General features: G+C 40.3%; 1 protein-coding gene across 6 annotated transcripts in view; it reads left to right on the top strand.

Moving 5' to 3' along the window:
* The window catches only part of ARHGAP26 (Rho GTPase activating protein 26), a 473,317-nt gene that overhangs the window by 292,929 nt on the left and 155,147 nt on the right, over positions 1-25,241 (top strand). For all 6 annotated transcript variants that reach the window (XM_024994422.2, XM_024994425.2, NM_001205522.1 and 3 more), the window contains exons 14-17: positions 2,035-2,109; positions 15,599-15,686; positions 17,336-17,394; positions 18,922-19,027. In XM_024994422.2, the coding sequence (XP_024850190.1) occupies positions 2,035-2,109; positions 15,599-15,686; positions 17,336-17,394; positions 18,922-19,027 (328 nt within the window). The remainder of the gene's footprint in view (positions 1-2,034; positions 2,110-15,598; positions 15,687-17,335; positions 17,395-18,921; positions 19,028-25,241) is intronic.

The raw sequence follows: 25,241 nt of genomic DNA on the forward strand, positions 1-25,241 counted from the left end.
AACCCACAGCTCAATAGGGTGACTTTTTCTGATGTAAAATCAGAAACTATGTGCAGTGATTAGCAGAGGAAGAAGAGGGTCACCAATTGGTTTGATCTTTTAGCCTCCATCTCCTCATCCCCACCCCCTCTAAAATGAGAATGAATGTGGTATATTTTAACATCTAAAGAAGTTTTAACACAAAGAGGAAACAAGGACAGTGTGCGTTAAATGCCATTTTCGCATAAATGCTTGGGAGCAAGTGGGTTATGTCCCTACTGCGGTGCATGTATGTACACTCCACCACCATTGGTGGTGACCAGAGGTAAGTGAACAGACCTCTCATACATGCTGAGGTTTGCCAATCATCCACTAGGAGCTGGAAGTTTGTGAAGCTCTAGGAAAGCACGGAGATAAAAGGAGTGGAGACACTACAGAAACGATAAGCCCTTCAAGCCACCACATCACTGAATAATGGCTCTGCTACTCAGTAACTTGAGGCCCATCCCTCAGGAGACCCAGGGTCTCCTAGCCCATGAACCATGCAGGATAATGTACATGCTTTTATAATCCATTTGAGCTGTAAAATCTTACCATTCTGGACTACTTCTTTTATTAGTTACATTTCTATAAAGGCCTTGTTAAAAACACTGCAGAGTCAGCCTTTTCCCAAATTTCTTCCAGGAAATTTTGTTTTGGTCCCAAAGTAGTGGCCCTGATGAATACTCTATTCATTCGGTCCTGTATTGTAGACTTACCGAGGTACTGGGGATATAGTGCTGAAGAAGATAGACTCACTGTACTTAAAGTTTACGTGATAATTGTGGGGGGAAAGCAAACAAGAAGTTGAATAATAAAGATGATTTCAGATACTGTTGACTACTATAAAGAAAAGAAAACTGGTTAAGGCAGCGGCAAATAGTATTGGTCGTGGGATGTTTTTGATCAAAGAAATTGCATGTAAGCTGAGACCTTAGTGGTGAAAAGATCTGGGAGAAGAATGCTCCAGGTAGAGGGAATCCTGTGCAGAGGTTGTGGTTTGGGGGCATGAGCTTTGCATGTTGGAGTTACAGGAAGGCACACATGGCTGGAGGAGCATAAAGGTGTTTGATAAAGCAGTCAGAGGCGGGCTGTGCTCAACTGCGTAGGGCCTTACAGGCCATGGTCAATTTTGATTGTGATCCAAATGCAGTGGGAAGTCATTGGAAGATTTTAAGAAAAGAGATGATTTGAACTGACTGACACTTTGGAAAGCTCCTTTTGGGTACTAAGTGGAGGATGGCCATCAGGGGAATAAGCAGCAGCAGAAGACCAGTTGAGAAATGTCAGATATAATGGGCTTGGGACCAGCAGGAAAAAAGTCATTTCACCATGTCATTCCACTTGGTCTGGATGTAAAGGATGCAGTGGTGATCTAATCCTTGCAGTTAAATGAACAAAGTACTGAGGCTGGGTAATTTTGGTTCTTTGTTTGGGTGTTTGAAGGTGAACCCCTTCTAGTCTATTTGCATGTTTCCTTGGGTTCAATAAAGGTGGTCAACTTTTTTCTTTATAAAGAAATTTGCACCACAGATGAATGACTTGTCTAATTTCTCAGCCTTAGCTGATAACATTGTTTAAAATATAAAATGCCCCAACACCTCAGTGTTTGTATTCTGTATGCAAAAATAGATTATAAAGTGTTTACCCTTGTCTGTAGTGTGAACTTATTTTATCGTTTCATTTTTGTCTTTTTAAATGAAAAAACTGGTTAAATATGACATATGGAGGCGTGTATATTTCACATCTTTCAAAACTCTTCAGATGCTACCTTGGTTTTGTGCCCCTGTAATGACTGAACTAACATGAGGGCTGAAGTGTGCAGCACACCCATGAAATCCTAGACAGCTGTACCAAATCCCACTCCTTCGCTAAGAGCAGAGCTGAGTGACAGGGAATTTTAATTAGAGAAGCTTTTAGAAGTCCTGAGAAAATGAAAAAAGTGCATTTGGCTGGGTTGGCCTGACTGGTGTTCTGACGTGCCTCTAATTAAATCTTCACTGTTTCTCTTCTCAGGGATCAATGAGCAAGGGCTCTACCGAATTGTGGGGGTCAATTCCAGAGTGCAGAAGCTGCTGAGCGTCTTGATGGGTGAGTGCAGGGGCTCTGCCAGGCAGTTCCCAAGGGTTGAAGGGGGAGCCTCCTGAGAAGGAATTCCCAGATATCAACTGCCCTACTCACCAGTGGTCATGGCCGCAGGCATTACTGGAGGAGATACTGAGTGGAACTAGACAAACGAAAAATGGCAGGTTCACAGTGGCACACCCTCTCTGTCTGTAGAGTTGGTTGCCACCAGTCCAAGTGGCGCTCCACTGCGCATGCGACTGCCGCACCCTACTCTGTCTTTAATAGCTCATGACACTCCCTTTGTCCTCTTTGAAGACCAGCATTTCATGGGGCACACCCATTTTCCCCAAGAAAGCTCATCCTTCTAGCCTGCAGAGAACTTCAGATCTCATGTTCCCAGTGACTGAGAAGGTGTCATCCTGTGACTTCCAGATAAATGTATAGAAGCAAAGAAGTCTGATCCTCTTTGCTTCTAGACTTCCACCTAGTCTCTGTCATTTGAGCAGCAGAACCTCCTTTGCAGCTGGCTGGTATAAATATAAAACCACTATCTCTAAATGTGCAGCATTTGAATCAAAAAGCCCTGAGCCAATGAGCCAAATTTGCCTAGGCTGCAGATTTCCTGTATTTTTAGATATGAATGCAGGCAGCCTCGGTGAGTCACATGGCTCTAAATGGCAAACGGATCAGATTTCACAGATTGGTGGCTCTTACACCTCCCCATGGAAGTCCAGCCATGCACTGTTAGAGATAGACTTGCTCAGGGTCCACGCTCAGTGTTTTGGGCTGGGACACTTCTCTTTGTTAGTACTTGTTATTTCATTTTGCCATCCCAGTTTCTGAAAATAATTTTTATGTGTAAAGAAAACTCTTCTTTCATATTTATCAGGAAAATTCTCTTTTCTTCTCACCTCTTTTAAGCAAAACTCTAATGTATGATAGCTGCTGTGAGATCTTTTGTTGGAAACTATGATTGTTTGTGAGGTACTCTTGCACTGAGAATCTAATTTTTGGTTCAGATTTGAGATATAGCTAGTGTTTTTGTGTTTTTTTTTTTTTAAACTAGACTTTTTATTTTGAGATAATTGTAGATTCACGTGCAGTTACAAGACATAAAATAGAGCGATCCTGGGTACTTTAACCCACTTTAATAGTAGATTATAATACAGTATCACAGCCAAGATATTGATGTGATCAAGATACAGAACAGGTCAGTCACCACAAGCATCCATTTTATGGCTGCCCTCATCTGCCTCACCTCCCACCTCACCCCCATCCTTAACTCCTGGCAACCACTAATCTGTTCTCTGTTTCTGTGATTGTTGTCATTTGTTGTCATTTTGAAGAAGGTGTTAGTCACTCAGTCGTATCCAACTCTTTGCATTCCCATGGACCATAGCCTGCCAGGCTCCTCTGTCCATGGGATTCTCCAGGCAAGAATACTGGAGTGGGTAGCCATTCCCTTCTCCAGGGGATCTTCCAGACCCAGGCCTCCTGCATTGCCGGAAGATTCTTTACTGTCTGAGCCACCAGGGAGGCCCAAAAAATAAGAATGAAGGTGTCATTTCAAGGATTTTATTTAAATGGAATCATATACTGTTTGACCTTTGGGATTGGGTTTTTTCCAGTCAGCAAAATTCCTTTGAGATTTGTTCAAGTTGTCTTGTGTATGAAGAGTTCTTTTCTTTTGCTGAGTAATATTCCATGGTGTAGATGCACCTGAGTTTGTTAGCCAGTCATCCGATGAAGGATGACTGGATTGTTTCTACTCTGGGGGCGAACAAAACAGCTGTAAACACTGTACAGGTTTTTGTACAGTGTATAAAATGGCAAAGTAATGAAGATTAACTTGTTTCTGTAGGATAAATGCCCAAGAGTGCAGTTGCTGGATTGTACAGTAATACGGTTGATTTTTGAAAAGTTCTAATGTAAGAAAGAATGAAGAGTCTAACAGGTATCTATCCTTAGTCTTTCATTTCCAGTCAGAGCTGCATACATTTGTGGAGTGTCTGCTCTCTGAAGGAGATGGTCAGGTGCTAGAGGTGAAACTTTGTAGAGTCATTCCTTGTTCACAGAGTATCCAGTTAGGGGGCAGTTATGCTTGCTTATGAAAGTTGTTATGTAAGATATGGTGCTGGTGCCCAGTGGGAGCTGGGTCTGAAGGTCTGAGTAGTGGAGGGGGAACAGAAGTATAATTCAGATTCAGGAAATGTTACGAACCAAGAGTATTCATTTCATTATTATTATTTTAATATCTGAAAATACTTAAGACTGGAATAGGAGAATTAAAGCTGGAAATCTGAGATAGCCCCTTTGATTGAGGAACTTGAATATTGTTCTGAGTTCAGGGGCTTTTTTTTCTCTGTAGGAAGTAAGATGCTATTAAATTTTCAAAGTAGTGGAGTTGTTTGTGTGAGTACTCTTTTTACACAAAAGTGTCAAGAAGACAGTTCAGAATAGGCATTTATTTGCTCACATTACTGGTGAGTTCAAGATGGCAGAAGCATGGCATGGTCTGGTGGCTCAACATTTGTTGCAGCCTTTCCCATTTCTTTTTTCTGGTGTCTGATTATCTGTGAGCCCTTGTCTTCCTATATTCTCTGCTGTATTCTCTGCAGGAAGGTTCATAGATAAACCAGCCTCAGTGGTCCTTGGAACTTGCATCAGTGAGTGGAGAGTGTCTTTCTTGATCTTCTTGACAGAAGGTCCCAAGGATGGACTTTGATCCATATGGGGCCATCTGTGTGATTCATTTCACAGTCTTCAGGCCAGTTGCATGACCTACAGCAGATAGATCCCAATGGCCTGGATCCTTTGCGTGTCTCTGATCCCACACCACCTCTGGGAGGTTGGTGGGTGTGCAGGGGTGGGGTGGGAAGGGGGTTGGTCCATAGACTCTTGGGGACTGAGCAGGATTATTAATAGAATGATGGGAGAGTGCCTACTGGAATAATACGTCTGGGTGATTTTTTTAAAAAGTATATGGTCAACATAGATGTAACTTGATCAGATGCTAGTTTTAGGCAAATAATGCTGGCAGCAATGTGGAGCATGCATGTGATCTTGGAAACACATGGAGGAATAAGACAGTTGGGATAGATTAGGCAGAGCATGCACGATCAACTGCTGAACCAGAGAGCTGCTCTGAGGTCAGGAAGAAAGCACAGCCTCAAAAGGACTGGAGAAAGAGAATCAACAGGACCTTGTAACCAACTAAATACACGGGAGTCAAAGGGGCAGAGAGATTTCAGAGGCAGCAGATGATTGTGTAAGATGACACTAATGAAAAGAAATACGACATTTTAGACGGGGTTGCTAATTTAAAAGAGAACCAACCATCTTAGCTCACGTGTGCTAAGCAAAGAGTGGTATGAAAAGATCTTGTTTTTATCACTTCACTTAGTGACCTTTGAACAAGATATTTGTCCTGCTCGCTTTGTCAGTTTTCCTAGGGACAGACAAAATAATCATGAACATCTGAGAAATGTCATGAGAAACTAATAACCAACAGCTGAAAGTCACAAGGCCAGCTGTCTTTGCCAGGAGGACATTACAGATAGACTGGATTCCAGACTGAGGTTCAACCAGAGCTGAGAGGTGACCACAGTACAAGATCTAATCAAAAGTGTTGAGAAAGATATCTGGGATTCTCACTGTCAATTAAGTTGAACAGTTTGGCTCTTGGAACTGAGGGATCACCCATTAGGCCAGAGAAATTCCAGACCTGAAGGCAGGGCCGTGTCTGTCTTCATCAGCTCTTCATACTTGTACTAGACTGGGTTAGCCAAGAGTGTAAAAAAATATAATTCATACTCCAAAACCTCTCCCTGACATGGCTGGGCTGAGTATGAACCATTCAGTCACTATTCCTTCATTCTGTATTCACTGGATGCTGTATTATGTACCAGGTACTAAGATTTGGATTATTGGTCAGAGTCTCTCAAAGTGGAAGAGTGCATTTTTATTATTGAAAATGAGAGTTAGAATTAAGCAAAACCAGAAGCTTCCTTTGATTGCTTCAAGTTGGGGGATGTTAGGTAGGAGGAGGAATAGAAGAGCCAGACTTTGAAAACACTGTATTTTGCAGAATCACGTTTCTTAAGAATGCCTGCCAGAATTTCTCATAGCATATGCTTTGTGGCCTTCTGCTAGTGTCATCCCAAGAGCTGCCCTTGATCCATGTCTTTGAAGAGCGTCAAGAGGAAGAAGATTTACAGCTGCTTAGAAATAGAGTGGCTTCCATGTGTGTACTGTTGGGTTTTTTTCTCCCCCTGAATGTTAAGTGAAGGTAAATCTTTCTAAAGTTAGACTCAGCATTTAAAAAATATAGATAGCTCTGTCTATGCATGTTCAGTATATGTCTGTCTCTTCATGTACAGATTTTAAATACTTTTTTCTGATTAAAAGTCATAGTAGCAAAGAAGAAATAAAAGTCTTTCAGACTATAATCTTTATTGACTATTTTATCATATTACTGTCACCTTTTAAATGTAGTGTTCCATCATATAACAAAAAATGCTAAGAAATCACATGGTGCATATATGTTGTTTTTTAGCAATCTTCTTTCACATAACAGTATAATGTCTGTTTTCTGTTACATTCTTCTAAAGTATAGTGGGGTTTTTTTGGTCACGTATTGTATAGATGTACTATAATATTTTAATTAGCCTCCTCTTCTCAGATCTGTAGGTTACTTTCAGTTCTTCATGATTCTAGAAAGTGCTCAGGTGATCATCCCCACAGAAGCAGGATAGCATAGGTTATGAGCATGCCTTTTGGAGTTGAGCAAGTTATAATTAAACTGCTTGTCCATTTGACTTTGCACAAATTATTTAAGCCCATCTAGTCTTCTGTCTCATTATCTGTAATAATAGCCTCTGCCTCTGTAATAAAGAGAGGATTAAATAAAAGATGCCTGTGGGTTGCTGAGTCCAAAGTCTCTACATGTTAGTCAATAAATGCTAGCTGTTGTTATTTTAAATTTTATATACATATTTAATTATTTCCTTAGAGTTTAAGATGTTGAATTTCTGGGTCAAGGTATGTACATGTTTTTAAGGCCTTTAATTGATATTCCCAAACTTGCTGTCAGAGTATCCTTTACTACACACCATTCTCTGTTACTTTTTTGCATATAAATTATAAGTATTTAAAAAAATATTCTGGGTGAGATTGGCCTTTTTTTTCTAGGTTTCTTGCTGATATTTATTCTTTTATGAATTGCCTATTTGTGTTGTCAGCCAGTTTTCTATGGATGTATTCATCTTTTAATTTTAAGACATTCTTATATATGGAAGCTATATTACCAATATTTTCTTTCAGATTATAATTTATTTTGAACTTTATATGGGTACTTTTGTTTTTGTTTTGTCTTATGAATATTTATAATATTTTTATGAAGTCCTAGTCTTTTTCATAGATGGATCGTGCCTAAAAGACCTTCCCCATTCTAGGACTGCAAAAATTTTGTTTTCCTTAAAATCCATGTGAAATATATCCATGAAGAATGAAAACTAACCCTCCTTTTCCTCAAATACTTATGCAATTGACAAGTAACCATATGTCAATGAGGAGGAAAATTTTCCCTTTCTGTTATTTTATTTTTTAAACATGTTTTTTTTGATGTGAACCTTGTTTGAAGTCTTTATTATATTTGTTATAATATTGCTTCTGTTTGATATGTGTTTTGTTTTTTTTGGCTGAGAGGCATGTGGGATCTTAGGCCCCTGACCAGGAATCAGACCCACACACCCTTAATCACTTAAGTCTTAACCACTGGACTGCCAAGGAAGTCCCTCCATTGCTTTAAATATCACCATTTAGTCCTTCTCTTATACATACTGGGGTCCAGTGAAGGAGTTTTCACACATGGTTTTCTAAAGAAAAGCAAATTCTCTAAGAAAAGCAAATTCTCTTTCTGTTTGTTAATATTAAGAATTCTTCAATTCTTAATATTTTAAAAACATAAATTATCTTCATTTTTCATCTTTCTAATGTTGCTTTCTGTCTTGATTCTTTGCATCATAAGCAAACATTCTAAAATTTGCACCCCATATCCATGCCATTTGTTTTAATTTCTTTGGGGCTGTTTTTTTTTTTTTTGCTATTTATAATGCATGTTTTAATTTGTTAATTGAATTATCAGTGTTTTTACTGACTTATTTTAGCTCTTTTCATTTCTACCTTTCTGCCTTCTACATTTCACCTTTATTATTTCAATGTGTCTTTTTTTTGCTTTGATGTCTTATTTCACAGCATCCATATTTTTCTGAATTTTATTTATAATGTAGAACAGATGCTTTCTGAAATGTTTTTGAGTGCTTTGGTTTCTGTGTTTTATGTGAACAAGTATTTTATCAGCTTTTTAATCTTCTTTTTAAATCCACCTGAACACAGAGTGGTTATAAACCTTTGCAGTTGAATTCATTGTGAGTAGACTCTCCTTATTCTGCTGCTGTTTTCATGATTCCTATTAGAACCATCCTGTCACATGAAATTAGAGCACTATTATACATGATTCCATCCACGTTTCTGGTACTCTGAAATTTTTCATTTAGTGTGGACCTACCTGTACTCATGAAAAGGTTTCTCCTGGTTCTGGTTGGTCGTGGTTGTGAGTGAAGTGGAGTTACTTCCTGGTTAATCTGAAGTATGCTGTGGTTATTCATTTGTCATTCTCATATTTGTTCTAGAACTTTCCCCTCCTGAATTCACTTCCTTTTGTATAAGCAGACACACCTCCACTTCTGTCACAGTCTCATCTCACTGCCTGGATTGCAGTCTCGACACTGAGCTGTGCTGTGGTGGGATGGGTGCAGCGCAGCGTGGCCCCCCTCCCTGGGGTAGTGTGGGCTGTACCTCAGAGCGGGCAGAAAGCAGTCACCCATCACATAGTTCCCCAAGGTGGGTCTTCCTCTGGGCTTCTCCTGAACTCTGCCTGGTGGATGATCCTCTAGGGACAAGTAGAATGTTGATTGTGAGCCTTATTTTCTGTGCTGTTGAAACTTTCTGTCCCTGTGTGTGTGTGTGTGTGTGTGTGTGTGTGTGTGTGTGTCTTTATAGTTTCTCACAGTGATGTTGAGGGAATGCAAGTTTAGTGTTGCTCTTTTTTTTCTTCTTATCCTGTAACTTTATCCTGTTTTGTCTTTTGGGTTTTGTTTTTTTTTTAACTAATATTTAAGGTTAGTGCTACAGAGAACACATGGAAGGTTTGAATTGCTATGCTTTAAAGCACCAGGTCACAGTAGCGTGCCTCACTCTCTGAACTCTGATCCAACCATGAACCATCCTTCTGACTCCTCTGGGGCCTTTTTTCTGTGCCTTTCCTTTCTCACACCCTTCACAGAGTATCATAAATAAAAGCAAGCAAAGCTTCTTTCTGAAGAAATGCTGAAGTAATAGATATGCTTATGACAACTTCTAAGATGTAAAGGCTTGCAGAAACGGCCCCAAATCTTTGAAGACTAGCAGAGAAGAAGCCCTGACATTGTGCACTTCCAATTTTACTTAACAGTAAAGGAGAGCAGACAAATGCTGACCAGAACTGGGAGCTAGTATACTGATTGGATGGAGGATTGACCCATCTGAGAGCTAGTAAGGGCACTATTCACCACAGTCCCAAGTTCCTAGAGAACGGAGGCCACAGATGGACACTCCCCTTCTTCTCTGCTCCACCCACCGTCACCTTTGCTTACAGGGATGCTTCAGGCAGGTTCTTCTAAGACAGAGACATGAGACAGCAACAGCATTTGGGTCTTAGAACAGATGTGGCTATAGATATTCTGGATTCTTAAGCACTAGATATGGAAAATGATTAAAGTTTTTAAGAGGTACAGCTTTTATAATCAGAAAATAATTTGATAAACAGATTTGCTTATCAAGTTGCTAAGCATCGAATCTAGTCTTGAAAGAATTGCCTATAGGATAAACAGAAAAAAATCTTAATTCTTTAGACTTAAAGGATAGTATTCTTAGCGAAGATAGTATATTTACATAAATATCTTTCTCAAAGATGTAATGGAGAATGAATATTGTGAAAGACTCAAGATTTTAGAAAAAGACAAAAAACAAAATACAACTAATGTTTATATGCAGGAAATTCAAGACTGTATGGTAAGGAATGACATATAGATCAGTGGAACAGGCAAGAGAATCCAGAAATAGGGTCCACATATATATGGTCATTTAATTTGGATAAAGATGTCAAAGTAGTTTAGTGGGGGAAACGACAATCCTTTCAACGAATGGTACTAACGTAATTGGACATCTATATGAGGAAAAAGAAATTCAACCCTTATCTTAAAGTATGTACAGAAATTGACTCAAAATAGGCAAATGATCCTAAACCTAAGAGATAAAACTGTTAAACTTCAAGATTTAGGAGAGAATCTATCTTTGCTATCTTGTTTTAGAAAAGATTTCTTGGCTAGAACACAAAAAGCGGGAACCATGAAAGAAAAATCTGATTAACTGAACCTTATCCTTTTTTAAAAAAATCTGCTCTTTAAAATATATTAGGAAAAAGAAAAGACGAGTTACAGATCAAGGGAAAATATTTGTAAAATATATATCTTAATAATGATTTATAGCCTGAATGTATTAAAAATAACTTGCAATTCAGTTTTTAAAATGGACACAAGATTTAAACAAATAGTTCACCAGAGAAAATATATAGATGACCAAAAAGCACATAAAAAGATGACCAACATCATTAGTCATTAAGGAAAATCAAATTTTAAAAATGAGTTATTTCTACATACCTAATAGAGCTAAAATTTAAAAATTAAACACATGGTTGTATCATGGGTTGACAAATATATGCAGCAACTAGAGTTCTCCTGTTGGCTCCTGCAAATGCAAAGTAGCCCAGCTGTTTTGGAAACCATTTGATAGGTTTGATAAAGTTGAACATATTTACCATATGACCTACTCCTACATATTTTTACCCAGTTCTACCCCTGAGTATTTACTCAGGAGACAAAAAAGTAGTTCATAAGACCCATTGCAAGTATTTATAGCAGCTTTATTCATAACAGTCAAAAATTGAAAACAGCACAAATTCCTTCAACTAGGCAGTGGATATGCCCATAAAATTGAAAACTACTCAGTAATAAAAGGATTGAACTACTTGTATATGCAGGAACATGGTGAATTTCATGAGTATTATGCCATGGAAAGGGGTTGCCAGGGGCTGGAGATGGAGGGAGGGGAGTGACTGTGGAGAAAGAGGCACAAGAGAGTTTGGAGAAGGTGTGAGGAAAATGACTTATATCTTGATTGTGGCAGTGGTTACATGAATATATATATTTGTCAAAAATCATGGAACTGTATACTTTAAAAAGGTGAGTTATACTTCAGTAAATTTGACTTTAAAACACACATGCAAGAGAGGATTCTCAATTTTCCTGCTCAGACAGAAATGCAAATTAAAGTAGATGACCTGTTTTTCTTTAACCTATCAGAGTGACTAAGATCAAATTGTTTGATTATTCATTGTTGTCAAGGAATTGAGGGAGTCACACTCATTCTTAAATGTAATGGTATAACCTCTGAGAGGTAGTTGAACAGTATCTTTCAAAATTAAAAATGCACTTTCTTTTTGACTCAGAAATTCCACTTAGAGGAATTTTTTCTGTAGGTAAGATAATCTACAAGGGAACAGTGGTTTATATCATTGTTTACCATAGCAAAATCTAGGGAACAACCTGAATCTCTTTGAATGGGGGCGTTAAGTATGGTACAGTGAAGTACTGTGAGTTAGATACATTTGTCTACTAATAGCAAACTATTTCTTAAGATATTATGAAATGAAAATAGCAGTGCACAGAATGGCATCTAGAGGGTGCTTCCATTTGTGGTTTTAGAAAGCTGTACATAGTCACTTAACTGCTTGTTCATGTACACACTGCTAGAGATCACATACACATGCACAAAGCTGGTATTTTGTTTTTAATTAATTTATTTATTTTAATTGGGAGATAATTTCTTTATAATATTGTGCTGTTTTTTTGCCATACATCGACATGAATCACCCACGGGTGCACATGTGTCCCCCCAACCTGAACCCCCCTCCCACCTCCCTCCCCATCCCATCCCTCTGTGTTGTCCCAGAGCACTGACTTTGAGTGCCCTGCTACATGCATTGAACTTACACTGGTCATCTGTTTTACATATGGTAATATACATGTTTCAGTGCTATTCTCTCAAATCATCCCACCTTCGCCTTCTCCCACATAGTCCAAAAGTCTGTTCTTTACATTTGTGTCTCTTTTGCTGCCTTGATTGTAGGATCGTCATTACCCTGTCTAAATTCCATATACATGCGTTAATATACTGTATTGGCAGAGAAGGCAATGGCACCCCACTCCAGTACTCTTGCTTGGAAAATCTATGGACAGAGGAGCCTGGTGGGCTGCAGTCCATGGGGTCGCTAAGAGTCGGACACGACTGAGCGACTTCACTTTCATGCATTGGAGCGACTTCACTCTCTCTTTCATGCATTGGAGAAGGAAATGGCAACCCACTCCAGTATTCTTGCCTGGAGAATCCCAGGGACAGCGGAGCCTGGTGGGCTGCCGTTTATGGGGTTGCACAGAGTTGAACACGACTGAAGCGACTTAGCATTAGCCTTAGCATACTGTGTTGGTGACAAAACTGGTATTGAGTCACCTCTAGCAGGGGAAGTTTTGCTTTTGATGTATATGTATTTGTTTTGTGTGTGTGTGTGTGTGTTTTTTTTTTTTACCCCATGCGTGTATTACCTTCACAGTTAAAGAGAAAATATTTTAATATGCATACATTATAATGTAGCGTTAGGAGATTAGTCATGTATTGGTGACTTTCCTAATCCCTTCACCCAGAAGATCCCTAGTAACTTTGTCAACAGCACAACAGTGGATCACTGGATCTTCTGTGATCCAGTATGACATTTCTAAGACCATTCCCCCCTTGTAACCATCACTTCCAACCCATATCTCCTACTTTTCTGAATTCATGCAGGGAGTAGGTTGAAGAGGAAATGCCTCTACCTATGTGATACCTTTCTGTACATTGGACTGCTCCTCTAGCTTAGGTCAGTGTTACTAAGTCCACAATCAGCAAGTGACCTGGTGGAAAGAAATGTGCTGAGTTATGAAGGAAATTGTCAATTATGTCTCTGTATCATATGCAGGTGCTGCCAGAAAGCTTCTGTAAGTGAGGGGCGCTTTGGTAGGGAGGGGTATCAGTTCTTTCTGAAAATGGGGTAGTTTGGGAGGCTGTATTCAATTTAGTTTGGACATTAAATGAATTAAAATGAACGTACTCAAGTTATGAACTTTGCCTCATCAGTGCTATAAAAAGCCCTTTAGCCTGGCTGTAATTTGACTCTCCTCTCTGTAATGTTACACAATATTCCTATGGTTACAGAGCCCGAATAAGTGGAAGCTAATCATTAGTTTGCTAAATGTGGTTCATGGAACAGTTCACAACTCCCAGACCTGCCAACTGCTGCTTATTTAGTGTCATGTTCACTGTTCTTGGGTAGAAGTTGGTTTGTTCCTCAGAAAAATGTACAGTAACGTTTGTCTTGCCTCCAAGAACCATGCACTGTGGCAGCTTTCCCTGTGTCTTGGGGATGGGGAGGGAGGAAGGTCATGGTAAGCAAAGTTGTTTGGTACCTACACTTCCACAGGAAGAAACTAACCGTTAAGGGAGTGTAAGATGGCAAAGCCAGAAAAGAATTAATGTTATGCCATTCGGAGCCAAACATTTACTGAACCAGGGCCCTGTCAGAACACAGTGAGAGCAGTAGATACCAACTGGATTTGTGCCCTTACTTGGGGATTAGGGCCTAAATCCTTAAGCCACTCATGATTTTTGACCTCTTCTTACTAGGATGAAAGTAAATGGAAAATGTGTCATGCCCACCTGTGGACTCATTTCCAGCTGCAAGGCTGTGGGTCCTGCAGGAGGATCCTCTTTTCTTCTGAGACTGTCCAGAAAGAGAGAGTCTGGTTGCTGTCTCCATTTACCTGCTACAGCATTTAGACCTCTTTGGATTGTAAAGAACAGAGAACCTGACCTTAACTGGCTTAAGCAAAAAGGGACTTTTTTGGCTCATTTGATTAAAAAGGCATGGTGATCTACAGGGGCTCAAACCATGTCATCCAGACTCTCAGCCTTTCCCCGTGGCTTTGTCTGTCAGACTGTACTCTCAGGCTCCACGTGGTGGCATTCAGAGCAGCAGTATCATCCCCCAGGTGCACAGCGAGTGCCTTTTCTTCTTTCCTAGAGAAGTCCTGGACTTCATGCTGACTGGCCTGGCTTAGGTCTTGGACCATCCCTGAACCAGTCCCCGGGTTCAGAGACATCTCATCCTCTCCCCACCCCCCAACCTGGAAGACTGGGGCCTCACCTGAGCATGGGGAGTAGGTGTAAGAAAAGGGTAGCAGCCCAGCTAAAAATGAACTGAACTGCTGTGCAGAAAGAAATGGCAATGGGAGCTGGGAGGCAAATTGCTAGAAGTTGGATTGTCCATTCAATGCACTGAGAGACTGTGCTTCTGACTTCTTGCCAGCGAGAATCCAGGTTTCTGCTGGTTTATGAAACAGTTCATGTTTCCCAGCCTCTGCCTCTCTTGCCTGCCTGTGTGTTGCTCAGAAAGACTACAAGAATTATCTCTTCTTTTACAGTATACATTTATCTGAAATACACAGATTTGTTTGGAAGTATACACAGAAGAAACGAAGAAATGATCAGGAGTTGATATAATTATGGTGTTTTGTTTTGTTTTTTTTCCCACATCTTGGTTTAGGGCAATTTAAAATATATAAGTAATGGAATCAAGTCATAGTTTAAAAAAAAAACACACAATTCTGCCACTCTCCAACCACGCTTTTCTTTTTACAATATTTCCTTTCAGCTTTCATTCATTTGAGTTTCTCACAAAACTTTAAATCTTTTTTTTTTTTTTTTTTGCTTGACTTTGCATGATAATTCAGGCATTTTCCATTTTGCAATGTAGTTATCATTTTCATGTAAATGTAGCATGCTATTCCATCAGGAATAGACCACGATTAATTTAATCATTCTATCATTGACTGTTTAGGTTGTTCTTTTAAAATGTATTCTGGTGTTATCAAGAGTAGCGTAGGTTGGACATTTTGAGTGTATGTAACTTTCTCATGTCTTATCTTATTTCCTGAGGATGGGTTGTGAGAAGTGGGATTACTGTTTCAAAGTGTATAAACATTTTTAGGACTTGATATATATTGCCAAATTTCTTCTCACATCTCTTGCACTAATTCATCTGCGTCCAGCAGTTTCTGAGAGGATCAGTTTCACTGCATTTTTGCCAACAGTAGATATTTGGATTTTTAAACAGTTTTATAATTCCGTCAGGAAAAACTAGCTGTCATTTTTGTTTTTACTTTGGATTTCCTTGTTTAGTAGGGAGGTTGAATGCTTTTATGTATGGTTGTCTTTTAGCTATATTTTCTGCTCTGTTTTACCCATTGTCTTGTCTTCTCTTTAGACCCCAAAACAGCTTCTGAAACAGAAATGGATATCTGTGCCGAGTGGGAGATAAAGACCATCACTAGCGCTTTGAAGACCTACCTAAGGTAGGGACTTTCCATTTGCAGGGCATGGTGCCAGCTTGTTATCATGCAATCAAGAAGAAAGCAGTTTTATTTTCAGCCTCCAGAGGACTGTTGGGTGGGAGTTTGAGATGTGGAAACAGCTTATGTGTGGGTGCAATTAGCTCAGCTGGTCAAACCAATTATAAATCATCCAGAGTTGATGGATTGCCATTGTGCAACGGTGCCATGAGTGATTTAGGAAGCTTTGCTCTTTTTGAGAAGCTACTCTGATGATCAGCCTTTAACAGAGCCTCAAATATGGTATTTCCTGTAATGCTTGGGTAATCAGCTAAGAAAACAAGGAATCACGTATCCCATTGTGTTGAGAATGCGTGATTACATACCCTGTGTATTCTGAGAGTTCTACACCTTGCATGGATACAGTGTATTGCTAATGTTGCTCCTTAAAAATGAGAACTTTAATGGTACTCCTTTTTAACTCCTTCTGCTTAGATTGGAAAATATGACTTCATTGACAAGAAGACTGCTTTTCTTGTAATAATACATGTGTTACTTCTGCTGCCTCCTACCCTTCCCTTGGTTATTAAGGGAGTGGGTGATTGACTAGCTGCTCACATCTCAGTTTCCAAGTAGACTGAAAGGCATGCTAGATGTGAAGCATAGGGATGCTATAGTTCTCCACTGTGGTCCCTCTTGAACAGGAAAGTGGGGGGTCTAGTCATAAAGAAAGAGGAGAACTATAATGGTGAATTACATAAGCATTTGTACAAGTTTGTTAAGATTTACTTGGCTCGAAAGCCACAGAAAAGGAATTGGTGATGCCAGTTTTACTGGCTGTTGGGGAATTGCTGGGAGGCTCTTGGTATCAAGAATAAGATGTCATGTAAGTGATGACTAAGAGTTGAATCAGGGGATCCAATGAAAATAAAATGAAATCTGAACCAAGGACCATAGATAATCTGTTGAGAAGCTTATTGTTTGGACTATCAGTAAAAATACTCAAGTTTACAGTTAAACATATTCCAAATATTACCATAATAGATTACATAAAGCCTAGATGCTAGAGGTTATCTGTGCACTTATCTGTGCATCTTGATATTGATTAGCTAATAGTATGTATAAAATATATATATTTTTTATGATAGCAGGTAAAATTTGATTATGTCATGCCTAATACTAAGGGTTCTAACGCTTTGGCATACTGGAGCAATACTCCATAGTGAATTTGCTATAAAAACCCCTACAAAAGTCTCTCATAGTGTTTCCAGATGAAGTGATTAATAACAAGCTGCCAGGAAGACAAGAGTTTAAGAGCTGATGATTGCAAATGTTGGGTTAGTTGCCTGTATTTCAGGCACATCTTAAAATGCTCTTGTTGTGGGTGAGTCATTGACTGAAAAGGAAATCTCTCAGTTTGTGCTAGACTTCTGCATTAGCACTTTTCTGGTTTGTGACTGTGAAACGTAAGTTTTGTCTGTTCCCTTAAAAAAGGAGAAAGAATGAACATTTCAGGTGAAATCTCAGGACCCTCTCAAAGGGGAAACTAAGTTGAACTAAACTGAGTTGCTTTTGTTTGCCCATGATCTTTGTCTTTGAGAAATGTAACACAGTGGGTAGTGGGAATAGGATTGCTTTTGTTAAACTGACTAGTGTATATCCTTTTATTCCAGAATGCTTCCAGGACCACTCATGATGTACCAGTTTCAAAGAAGTTTCATTAAAGCAGCAAGTAAGTTTTCTATTTGCCACAATTTTAAGGGAAAGGGGATAAATTTGTCTATTTCAAAGAAAAGTATCCCCAAATAAGTATTACCTAACCCCTTGTATTCTGTGTGTAAACTCCCCACATTCACACTCATAAGATTGTCACAGAATGAAAGCAAAACCCAGTCGGGTTTTGCTAAGGACCTTGTGAGCGTACTGAGTTTACAGTAGAGGGGAAAAGCTTCAGAAGTGAGTAGTTGGGGGGTAGTGGTACAGGGAAGGGGTGAGGTGAAAAAAGCAAATTGGACTTTGTAGTTTTGATTATTGGAGTTCTAACTCCTGGGGCCTTTGCCGGCCCTGGAGGTAACATTTTTCAGAACGACTCAGACTTTGCCCATTACCTAAATTGAGCACGGGATGTTTCCCTGAATCCGACACCGTTTATATAACTTCTCAGTCCTCTTTTCCATCATGGCTGGCATTTACAGCTTCTGGTCAGTCTTCAGCTATATCATGCAAGCCTGGGCGTTATATTACTCGTATTAAAATACATAGGGATTAGGTGCAAGCTACCCTAAGCATACTGGAATCTTTCTATGTGGGGCAGGGCTCCTGTAAGGGGAAGTAAGATTCTCTATCAGATTTAAATCTGGCACAAATCCCCACCGTGCTGTTATGTCCATAGTATGTGCTTTTCCTTGCTTCCTTTAAGCCATCTGAGTTTGTTTACACTGGTAGCTGCTACTGGCCTCTTTAAAGAATACCTTGTGTCCTGGTGGCCTTATCCATGCAGAGTGGCCCCCATAAAACAGGAGAAAGACCTGGGAGAAGGCTGAAAGTAAAGATGGTGTTTATGTGATTTCTTTCTCAGAGAAATTTCAAACTCATAGCAACCATTCTTTAATTAAAACTCACCTCAGAGCTATAAATAGGTGTGGTGAGTGCCATTAATCTGTTTCCCAGAGACATGAAGCCACGTACCCAAGTGCAACCATTAGAATGTGACAGATCACGATTTAGGTTACAGGTTGGCAGAAACATTTCCTTATTTTATCTGCCATTCCTTTCTTCTCCATGGCTGGTTGTTTCATGTGACTTGGAAATAACTGGACATTTCCTTTGATGTCTTTGATGCAGTCTTGAGATGTTATTTTGATATTTGAGACCCTTGCAGTGTTGTTCAGGTACAATTTGTTCATCACTTAATGAGTGTATAAAGTTCCTTCCTTCCTTGAAACAAAGTTGCCACTCTAGGGAGCCAGCCACTCTCAAATTTATTCCCACTCCTGAGTGAGGAGGTTCCATTTCCTTATGTCATCGTCTTGGCTTGATTTTTTGGACAGTCTTATTTTTTCATGAACTTTGTCATGGAAAGCATTATTAAAAGCACTTCTAGATCCAGTCAGTCTAGTCATGAGTACACAGAACAGGGTCTTATCTGTGAGAAATCTTCTCTCTCTTGTGCCCCACTTTTATTTTCCACTGATTTTTGACTTGCAAACTGATTTAGCTGTAACTCTGATCCAGTGTTACCTCCCTCCTTCCTTTGCAGAGCTGGAGAACCAGGAGTCTCGGGTCTCTGAAATCCACAGCCTTGTTCATCGGCTCCCAGAGAAAAACCGGCAGATGTTACAGCTGCTAATGAACCACTTGGCAAAGTAGGTTTATGACTGATTGCCCGTCTTTCTTCAGCCCTGGAAAGTTCTTATCTTAGCACAGAAACTGATTTTGGTTCTGCTTATGTTTCCCTTTCTCACTGTTGCATCAGGGATGCTGAAGGCATAGGAAAGAAATCTGTGAAATGTTAACTCCAGTGGGTCACAGCAGCACAACCCGGGGGTGCTTTGCAGGGTAGGCTGAGGAGGCTCCCATATGGCCAGGCCTTGTGATGATCGAAGTCAAGAAGTGTGTCGTCCATGTTACCAGATCACAAAGCAGAGTTTTCAGCAGTTACATGTTCTTGTGATGATTGAGGGCAAACAGGAATATGTTACCATATTTCCAAGAGACCTTGGATTTGAAATAAAGAGGCCTGAATTCCAAAGTTCATTCTGTTCTTAACAAGCCACTTAACTAGCCCTGGACAAGCCACTGACCTCTCAATTCCGTAGTTTCCTCATCTGTCAAATATGGGTAGTAGTCTCCCTCTTCTCTATAATGTCATTGAATTTAAAAGTTACGTATGTTAAAACCCTTGAAGTAGTATAAAAAATAGAGGAATTGGCAAATGCCCATTTGCCTTCTGAGGAAGTCAGTGGGGACTTGATGTTCCTGCTAGGAATACTTTTAGTCTTGGAACCGTTTGAAATTCTTGTGTGTTTACTGTTGCTTGACCTGTTTGGGATTGGCCTTGCTGATACCCCTTGTTGTATCAGCCACTGCATATGTGTATGTTCCAACCTTCTCTTGACTTTGATGGATGTTCTTGACTGGAGACTACAGTCTAAGAAAAGACAGACTGTAACAGTTAACCTGAATTGATAAATTCGACATTCTGTGGAACTGATACATTGTAAATCCAGCCCTTATGCATGCATTGTTCTGCCATTAAGTCATGTCTTTTGGGTAAATACTTTGCTGAGGGAGATTATGATGGCTTGTTTTCATATTTCTACTAGTGAAAGTGGAAACTGAAAATCACCCAGTCACGTCCAACTCTTTGCAACCCCATGGACTGTATAGTCCATGGAGTTCTCCAGGCCACATACTGGAGTGGGTAGCCGTTCCCTTCTTCAGGGGATCTTCCCAACCCAGGGATTGGACCCAGGACATTCTCACTGCAGATGGATTCTTTTCCAGCTGAGCCACCAGGAAAACCTAAGAATACTGGAGTGGGTAGCCTATCCCTTCTCCAGCTGATCTTGCTGACCCAGTAATTGAACTGGGGTCTCCTGCATTGCAGGTGGATTCTTTACTAGCTGAGCTACCAGGAAGCTCTATATTTCTACTGAGCACTTGACTTTGGAGAGAGAGTATAGATGTTACCATAAAATTTATTCAGATGTTAATGATGAATAAACAAGAGTGGTTTGCATGCTGCTGAGAAGCAGTCAGGCAGAGTCAAGGGTTGCTATATTCTATTTTGAGCCACATTTTTTTTCTTGCCATACCACGTCAAACTTGTATGTTCAAAAACAATTAAGCATAACCGAGAATAGGGGAATGCCCCCCCAACCCCGATGTCAAAGAATCCTGATGAAGTGTGTTGAAAATAATGAGAACTGGGCTTTAAAAAGTAATTCCAGATTCTCTGAGATGACGTGTGGTGCCTGTTCCACATAACCCAGTCAGGCATTTGCGAAATGGAAAAGCTAGTTTAGATGTTAGTTATACACTTGAATGGACTGCACCAGAACAGAGAAAGTTCTAGGTACAACCTCTGGCCAAGTATGTGTGGTGTTGCTCATTTGTGACTGCTTTATGGCCACTGGGTGTTAGAAGGCCTCCATACCTGCTGGGAGCAGCTGGAGAAAGGATAGGAAGCAGCTGAAAGAAGTTAGGCATTTCAAGCTGTGCAGTTGTGATGAGAATTTAATTGGACTGAGAGAGACCAAGAGTCAGTGGTGATCTAGCAGAGCCAGAACTGAATCTTCCCATTTTTAAAATGCCCTGAGGATCATTAGAGATCCTCAAAGAAAAATAAATAGAAATTAAAAAAATCCAAAACCCTCAAGGTGGGTATTGAATCCTTGAGGTTATTCATCTCTGGTGGATGCTTCACTTTGTCCCTCTGGTTCCACCCTCTTCTCTTCCCACCCCATGAAGTTCAGTCTTTGTTCCTAAGCCAAGGAGAAGTACAGCTGGAATGTGTATGTTAAAGTTGTAACCTTGACTTTCTGCCTTCTAACAAATTTAAACCAATTTTGTTGCTGGAGTTATTTATTTTATAGCATTTCTGGAGCATTTTGTATTATCTTTGATACTTAACAACGATGTTTTTTTGGTCCTGTGAGGTTCTGTGGCAGTTCTTTGTCATATAATCATTAAGAAATCTACATATAGACCTGCCCTCATGGTTGTAAGTGGGAGTTGGTTAGAGCTGGTGGTAGGACACACAGACTCCTGTTCTCAGTGTGCTGTGTTCTTGGTCTCTGGCGGCTCTAGATTTAAAATCTCTTGTGGAGATGAGTAGGTGGTGTTACTCATCTGCCTGCCAATGCAGGGGACATAAGAGACGTGGGTTCGATCCCTAGGCTGGGAAGATACTCTGGGGAAGGGTATGGCAGCCCACTCTGGTGTTCTTACCTGGAGATTCCCATGGACAGAGAAGCGTAGTGGGCTATAGTCCATAGGTCGCAAAATGTTGGACACGACTGAAGCGACTTAGCCTGCATGCATGCTGAATCCAGTAAGGAGTATTTATTTAGGTTTGAAGAAAGTCTTTTGGCACCCAGAGGAGGTCTAAGATTCCACATAAACTCTCTATTCTCACTTACGACACTGTCCTATTTTAAAATATAACAAGAAGGGAAAGTTAACTAGGGACAAGAGGTTTGTCTGTTTCATTCCTATTTTCTCAGGTTCAAACTTATCCGAGGATATGCCTGAGCTATTGTTCCTCTGGTCCACTTACTTCACAGTCAGCTTCCTTTCTAAGTTTTAGTTTCAGGGTTGGTTCTGCTGGAAGACCTGGCGTTTACTTCTCTCATTACCTACTCTTTTGCCCTGTATGTCCCAGGCGTCTGGTTCAAAGGGAATATATTTTGTGTACTTTTTAAAGCACTCTTGAAACACTTTTTAAAATTGATTTCCTTTAGCTGTGGAGGAAGAGTTAAGACATTTTGTATTTAATCCCAACTAGAAATGCATTCCAGGGGAAAAAGTCTTAGAAGGAAGAAAAGAAAACTCCAAACCTCATGCAAATGATTACCAGGGTTCATCCAATCACAGATCTCTTGGGTCAGTTTCAGACCTCAGAGGGAACCTAAAAATTATAGGCAGCTCTGCACATATTTTTGTTGTTCCAGCTTAAATCTACTGTAAAAATTAGATGTTTTCTATTTGGAACATGGACTCAAGCCTACAGTCTGGAGTCATGTGCTTCAAAGCACAGTTACACTCACCTGGGGAGCTTGTTTACATGGACAGTGCTGGGCCCCACCCTTAGTCTTTTAAATTGGACTCTGCCTGGGAATCTGCATTTCTGATTTACTTCCCGGTAAACCAGATGCAATCTTTTGAGAATCACTGGGCTCGAGAATGGCCATATGAAGGGGTTTTCTAGGAGGGATAAATGATTTTGGGAGGAATGGATTGGAATTTAGGAGGCTATTAGAAATAAGGAAGAAGAAACTCAGAGCAACAAGTTCAAAAAGTAGATTTTACTTGTGTAATGTAATTACTAAAAAAAAAAAATCAGTTTTGATTTCCCGTGTCTCTACAATTCTCCTTTCACTAAATTGAGTGTTCAGCAAATGATTTTGTTCTAAAATCACCCACAAAGAATTTTTAATAATAAAGAAAATTGCCCCCAACTGGCTGTGGAACCTTGTGGAAATTTTTTAACCTCTTTAAGCCTGGTTTCCTGACTTCCCCTTCCAATCATGTGAGTCTCTGTTTTCATCAGGTAGGAAGGGGGCAAAAAAAAAAAAAAAAAAGAAAAAAATCCCCAGTCTTATAAATGTAGAAGGAAATAAGAGTGGATGAATAATAAAGACTAATTTCATGGTCGTTCCCTGATGTTTACATATTATTATGATTCCAAGTATGTTGTCTATCCCCACACATAGCATTCACAGTGGCTCACTGGAACTTTATTACAGTGCTTATGCTGCATGGGAGGATTCCAAAGCGCTCTCCTTACATCTGGAGTGGCTCTTAACAATACCTTTTCACAGCTGGTTTTCCCAAAACACTTCCTGAGACATAAATCTTAGTCTCTTTTCTGTTTTGAAGCAACTATTCCTTCGTTCCTAGGGTGTTTTCAGGGAGCCCTTTTCTTGCTTCTCCAAAGAAGTACTGTATCATTTGAGATGCTTTGGGCCACAAGAAACAAAAAATCCAGTTTACAGTGGCTTATACAATACAAGGGAATCTATTGTCTCATTACACAAAATAAGTCCAGAGGGTTGGTTAATTTCTTGGCTCATGAAGTACTTGCATTATTTCCGTGGCCCTGCTCACAGCCAACTTCACTGTGTTGGCTAGCCCCTCTCGAGATCATTAAGATGTTACATTGCATTTCTGCATATGAGTATGAGTGGTTGTCCAGAGGCAGAAGGGCATTGCAGTTGACCTCTGAACAACATGGGTTTCAACTGTGTGGGTTCATTTATATATGAATTTTTTTTTTTACTAAATATGCACTATTTATATGCATAGTGCAATATGGTTGAATGCACGGAATATTGTGGTGCAGATGCTTGGCATACAAGTGAGACTTCGTCAAAATATGTAGACTCCATTGCCACAAGTTATCAAGGGTTGCCCATCTAGTGTGAGTATCTCCAGGCATCCCTGCAAGTTATGAAGGATTTCTTTACATTTCCTTAATCTACATGCAGAGTGAGTTGGGTTCCTGTAAAGATGCCTGTGGTTATAAAGAAAATCATTGCTAGGCCTTAGCACCAAGGAGGTTGGACCCTGGTAGTTCACTATCATTTCTGAAGTTCTCAAGGTTAAAATGTAAAGAAGTGGATACTTGACATTAGCATATATCTTACAGATACTCTGCTATTCCTTCTTCTTTCATCCCAAATCTAGAAGATTTAGTTTCTTGAAGAGCTGTTGAACACATGAGCAGTGCTTCCTATTTCCTTGCCATCAAGGCTAGTCCAAACAAAATAGGTGTGGAATTTTATAAAGCACATTTAAAAGAAAACAGTACTTTTGAGATGATGGCTTTCTAAGATGAAAAGCTCCTGTGAGCTTCTCTGGCAGCCTTTCCTCAGCCATACACCCTGGCTTCAGAACCTTCTTCTCTCTAGTAACCACTAGACACCCACTGCTGCCGGCACAGAATTGCTTGGCTGCTGGGCCACGGGTGGTGTGGCCTGAGAACCCCACAGAGCCACGTTGGCCACATTCTCCAGGCCTATTTGGCTTCTGCTTCACTGACTGCTATCCCGAACGGATCATTCCAGTGATTTTAACCCCTCACTATCTTGTGAATCCATCCAGTTTCCTCCATGTCCATTACTGCCAGCCTAGGTCAAGCTGTCGTCATCTCTTCCCTAGACTGCTTCCCAGCTTGCTCTGGCTGGTGGAGCTCTGGCTCCCTGCCAGGCCACAGAATGCATGCTCTGTGGCTGGGGAAACTTGGAACACTGCAGATCCTAACATGTGATTCCCCTGCTTAAAAAAGACTTCAAAGGCAGCTTTCCCCCTGCTCTTAAGACAGAACTCTGGATATGGCCTCCCAAGGCCTTGTCTGGACTGGGACTTTCAGACTTTGCAGCCTCCTCTTCATCGCTTGTGATCACATTGCATCTCTACTGCCCGGCGCACAGTGAACATGCCTGAGTATTTGTTGGGTAGAAGCATGAAGCACCTCTTACCCATCTCAACCTTTTCCTTCCCTACCCTGTGTTAGGAAAGGTCCCTCCCCAGCTTCTGCCAGCCAGAGTCTCCCTTTTTCTTTAGCCTCAGCTCCCATGCTGCTGCCTGTAAGAATCGTTTCTGCCTCAAGTACCCTTGTGCTGTCCTGAACTCCCATAGCCTCTGCTTATTCCTCTTTTAATGTGTATCACATTCACCCTGGGGGACAGTTTACAGGGTGTGCAGCTTCTCACTCCTACTGGGTCATAAGCTGTCAGGGGACAGGAAGTCTGTCTTCCTTTATCTTTGTGTCTTACCTAGAAGTTGCAAACAAGGGCCTCCAGCCAGAGCAGCCCACACATGTGCTCTATTTGGTATTGTTGTCCCACGCATTGC

The sequence above is a fragment of the Bos taurus genome, chromosome 7 (assembly GCF_002263795.3).
Source record: "Bos taurus isolate L1 Dominette 01449 registration number 42190680 breed Hereford chromosome 7, ARS-UCD2.0, whole genome shotgun sequence".
Taxonomy (NCBI): domain Eukaryota; kingdom Metazoa; phylum Chordata; class Mammalia; order Artiodactyla; family Bovidae; genus Bos; species Bos taurus.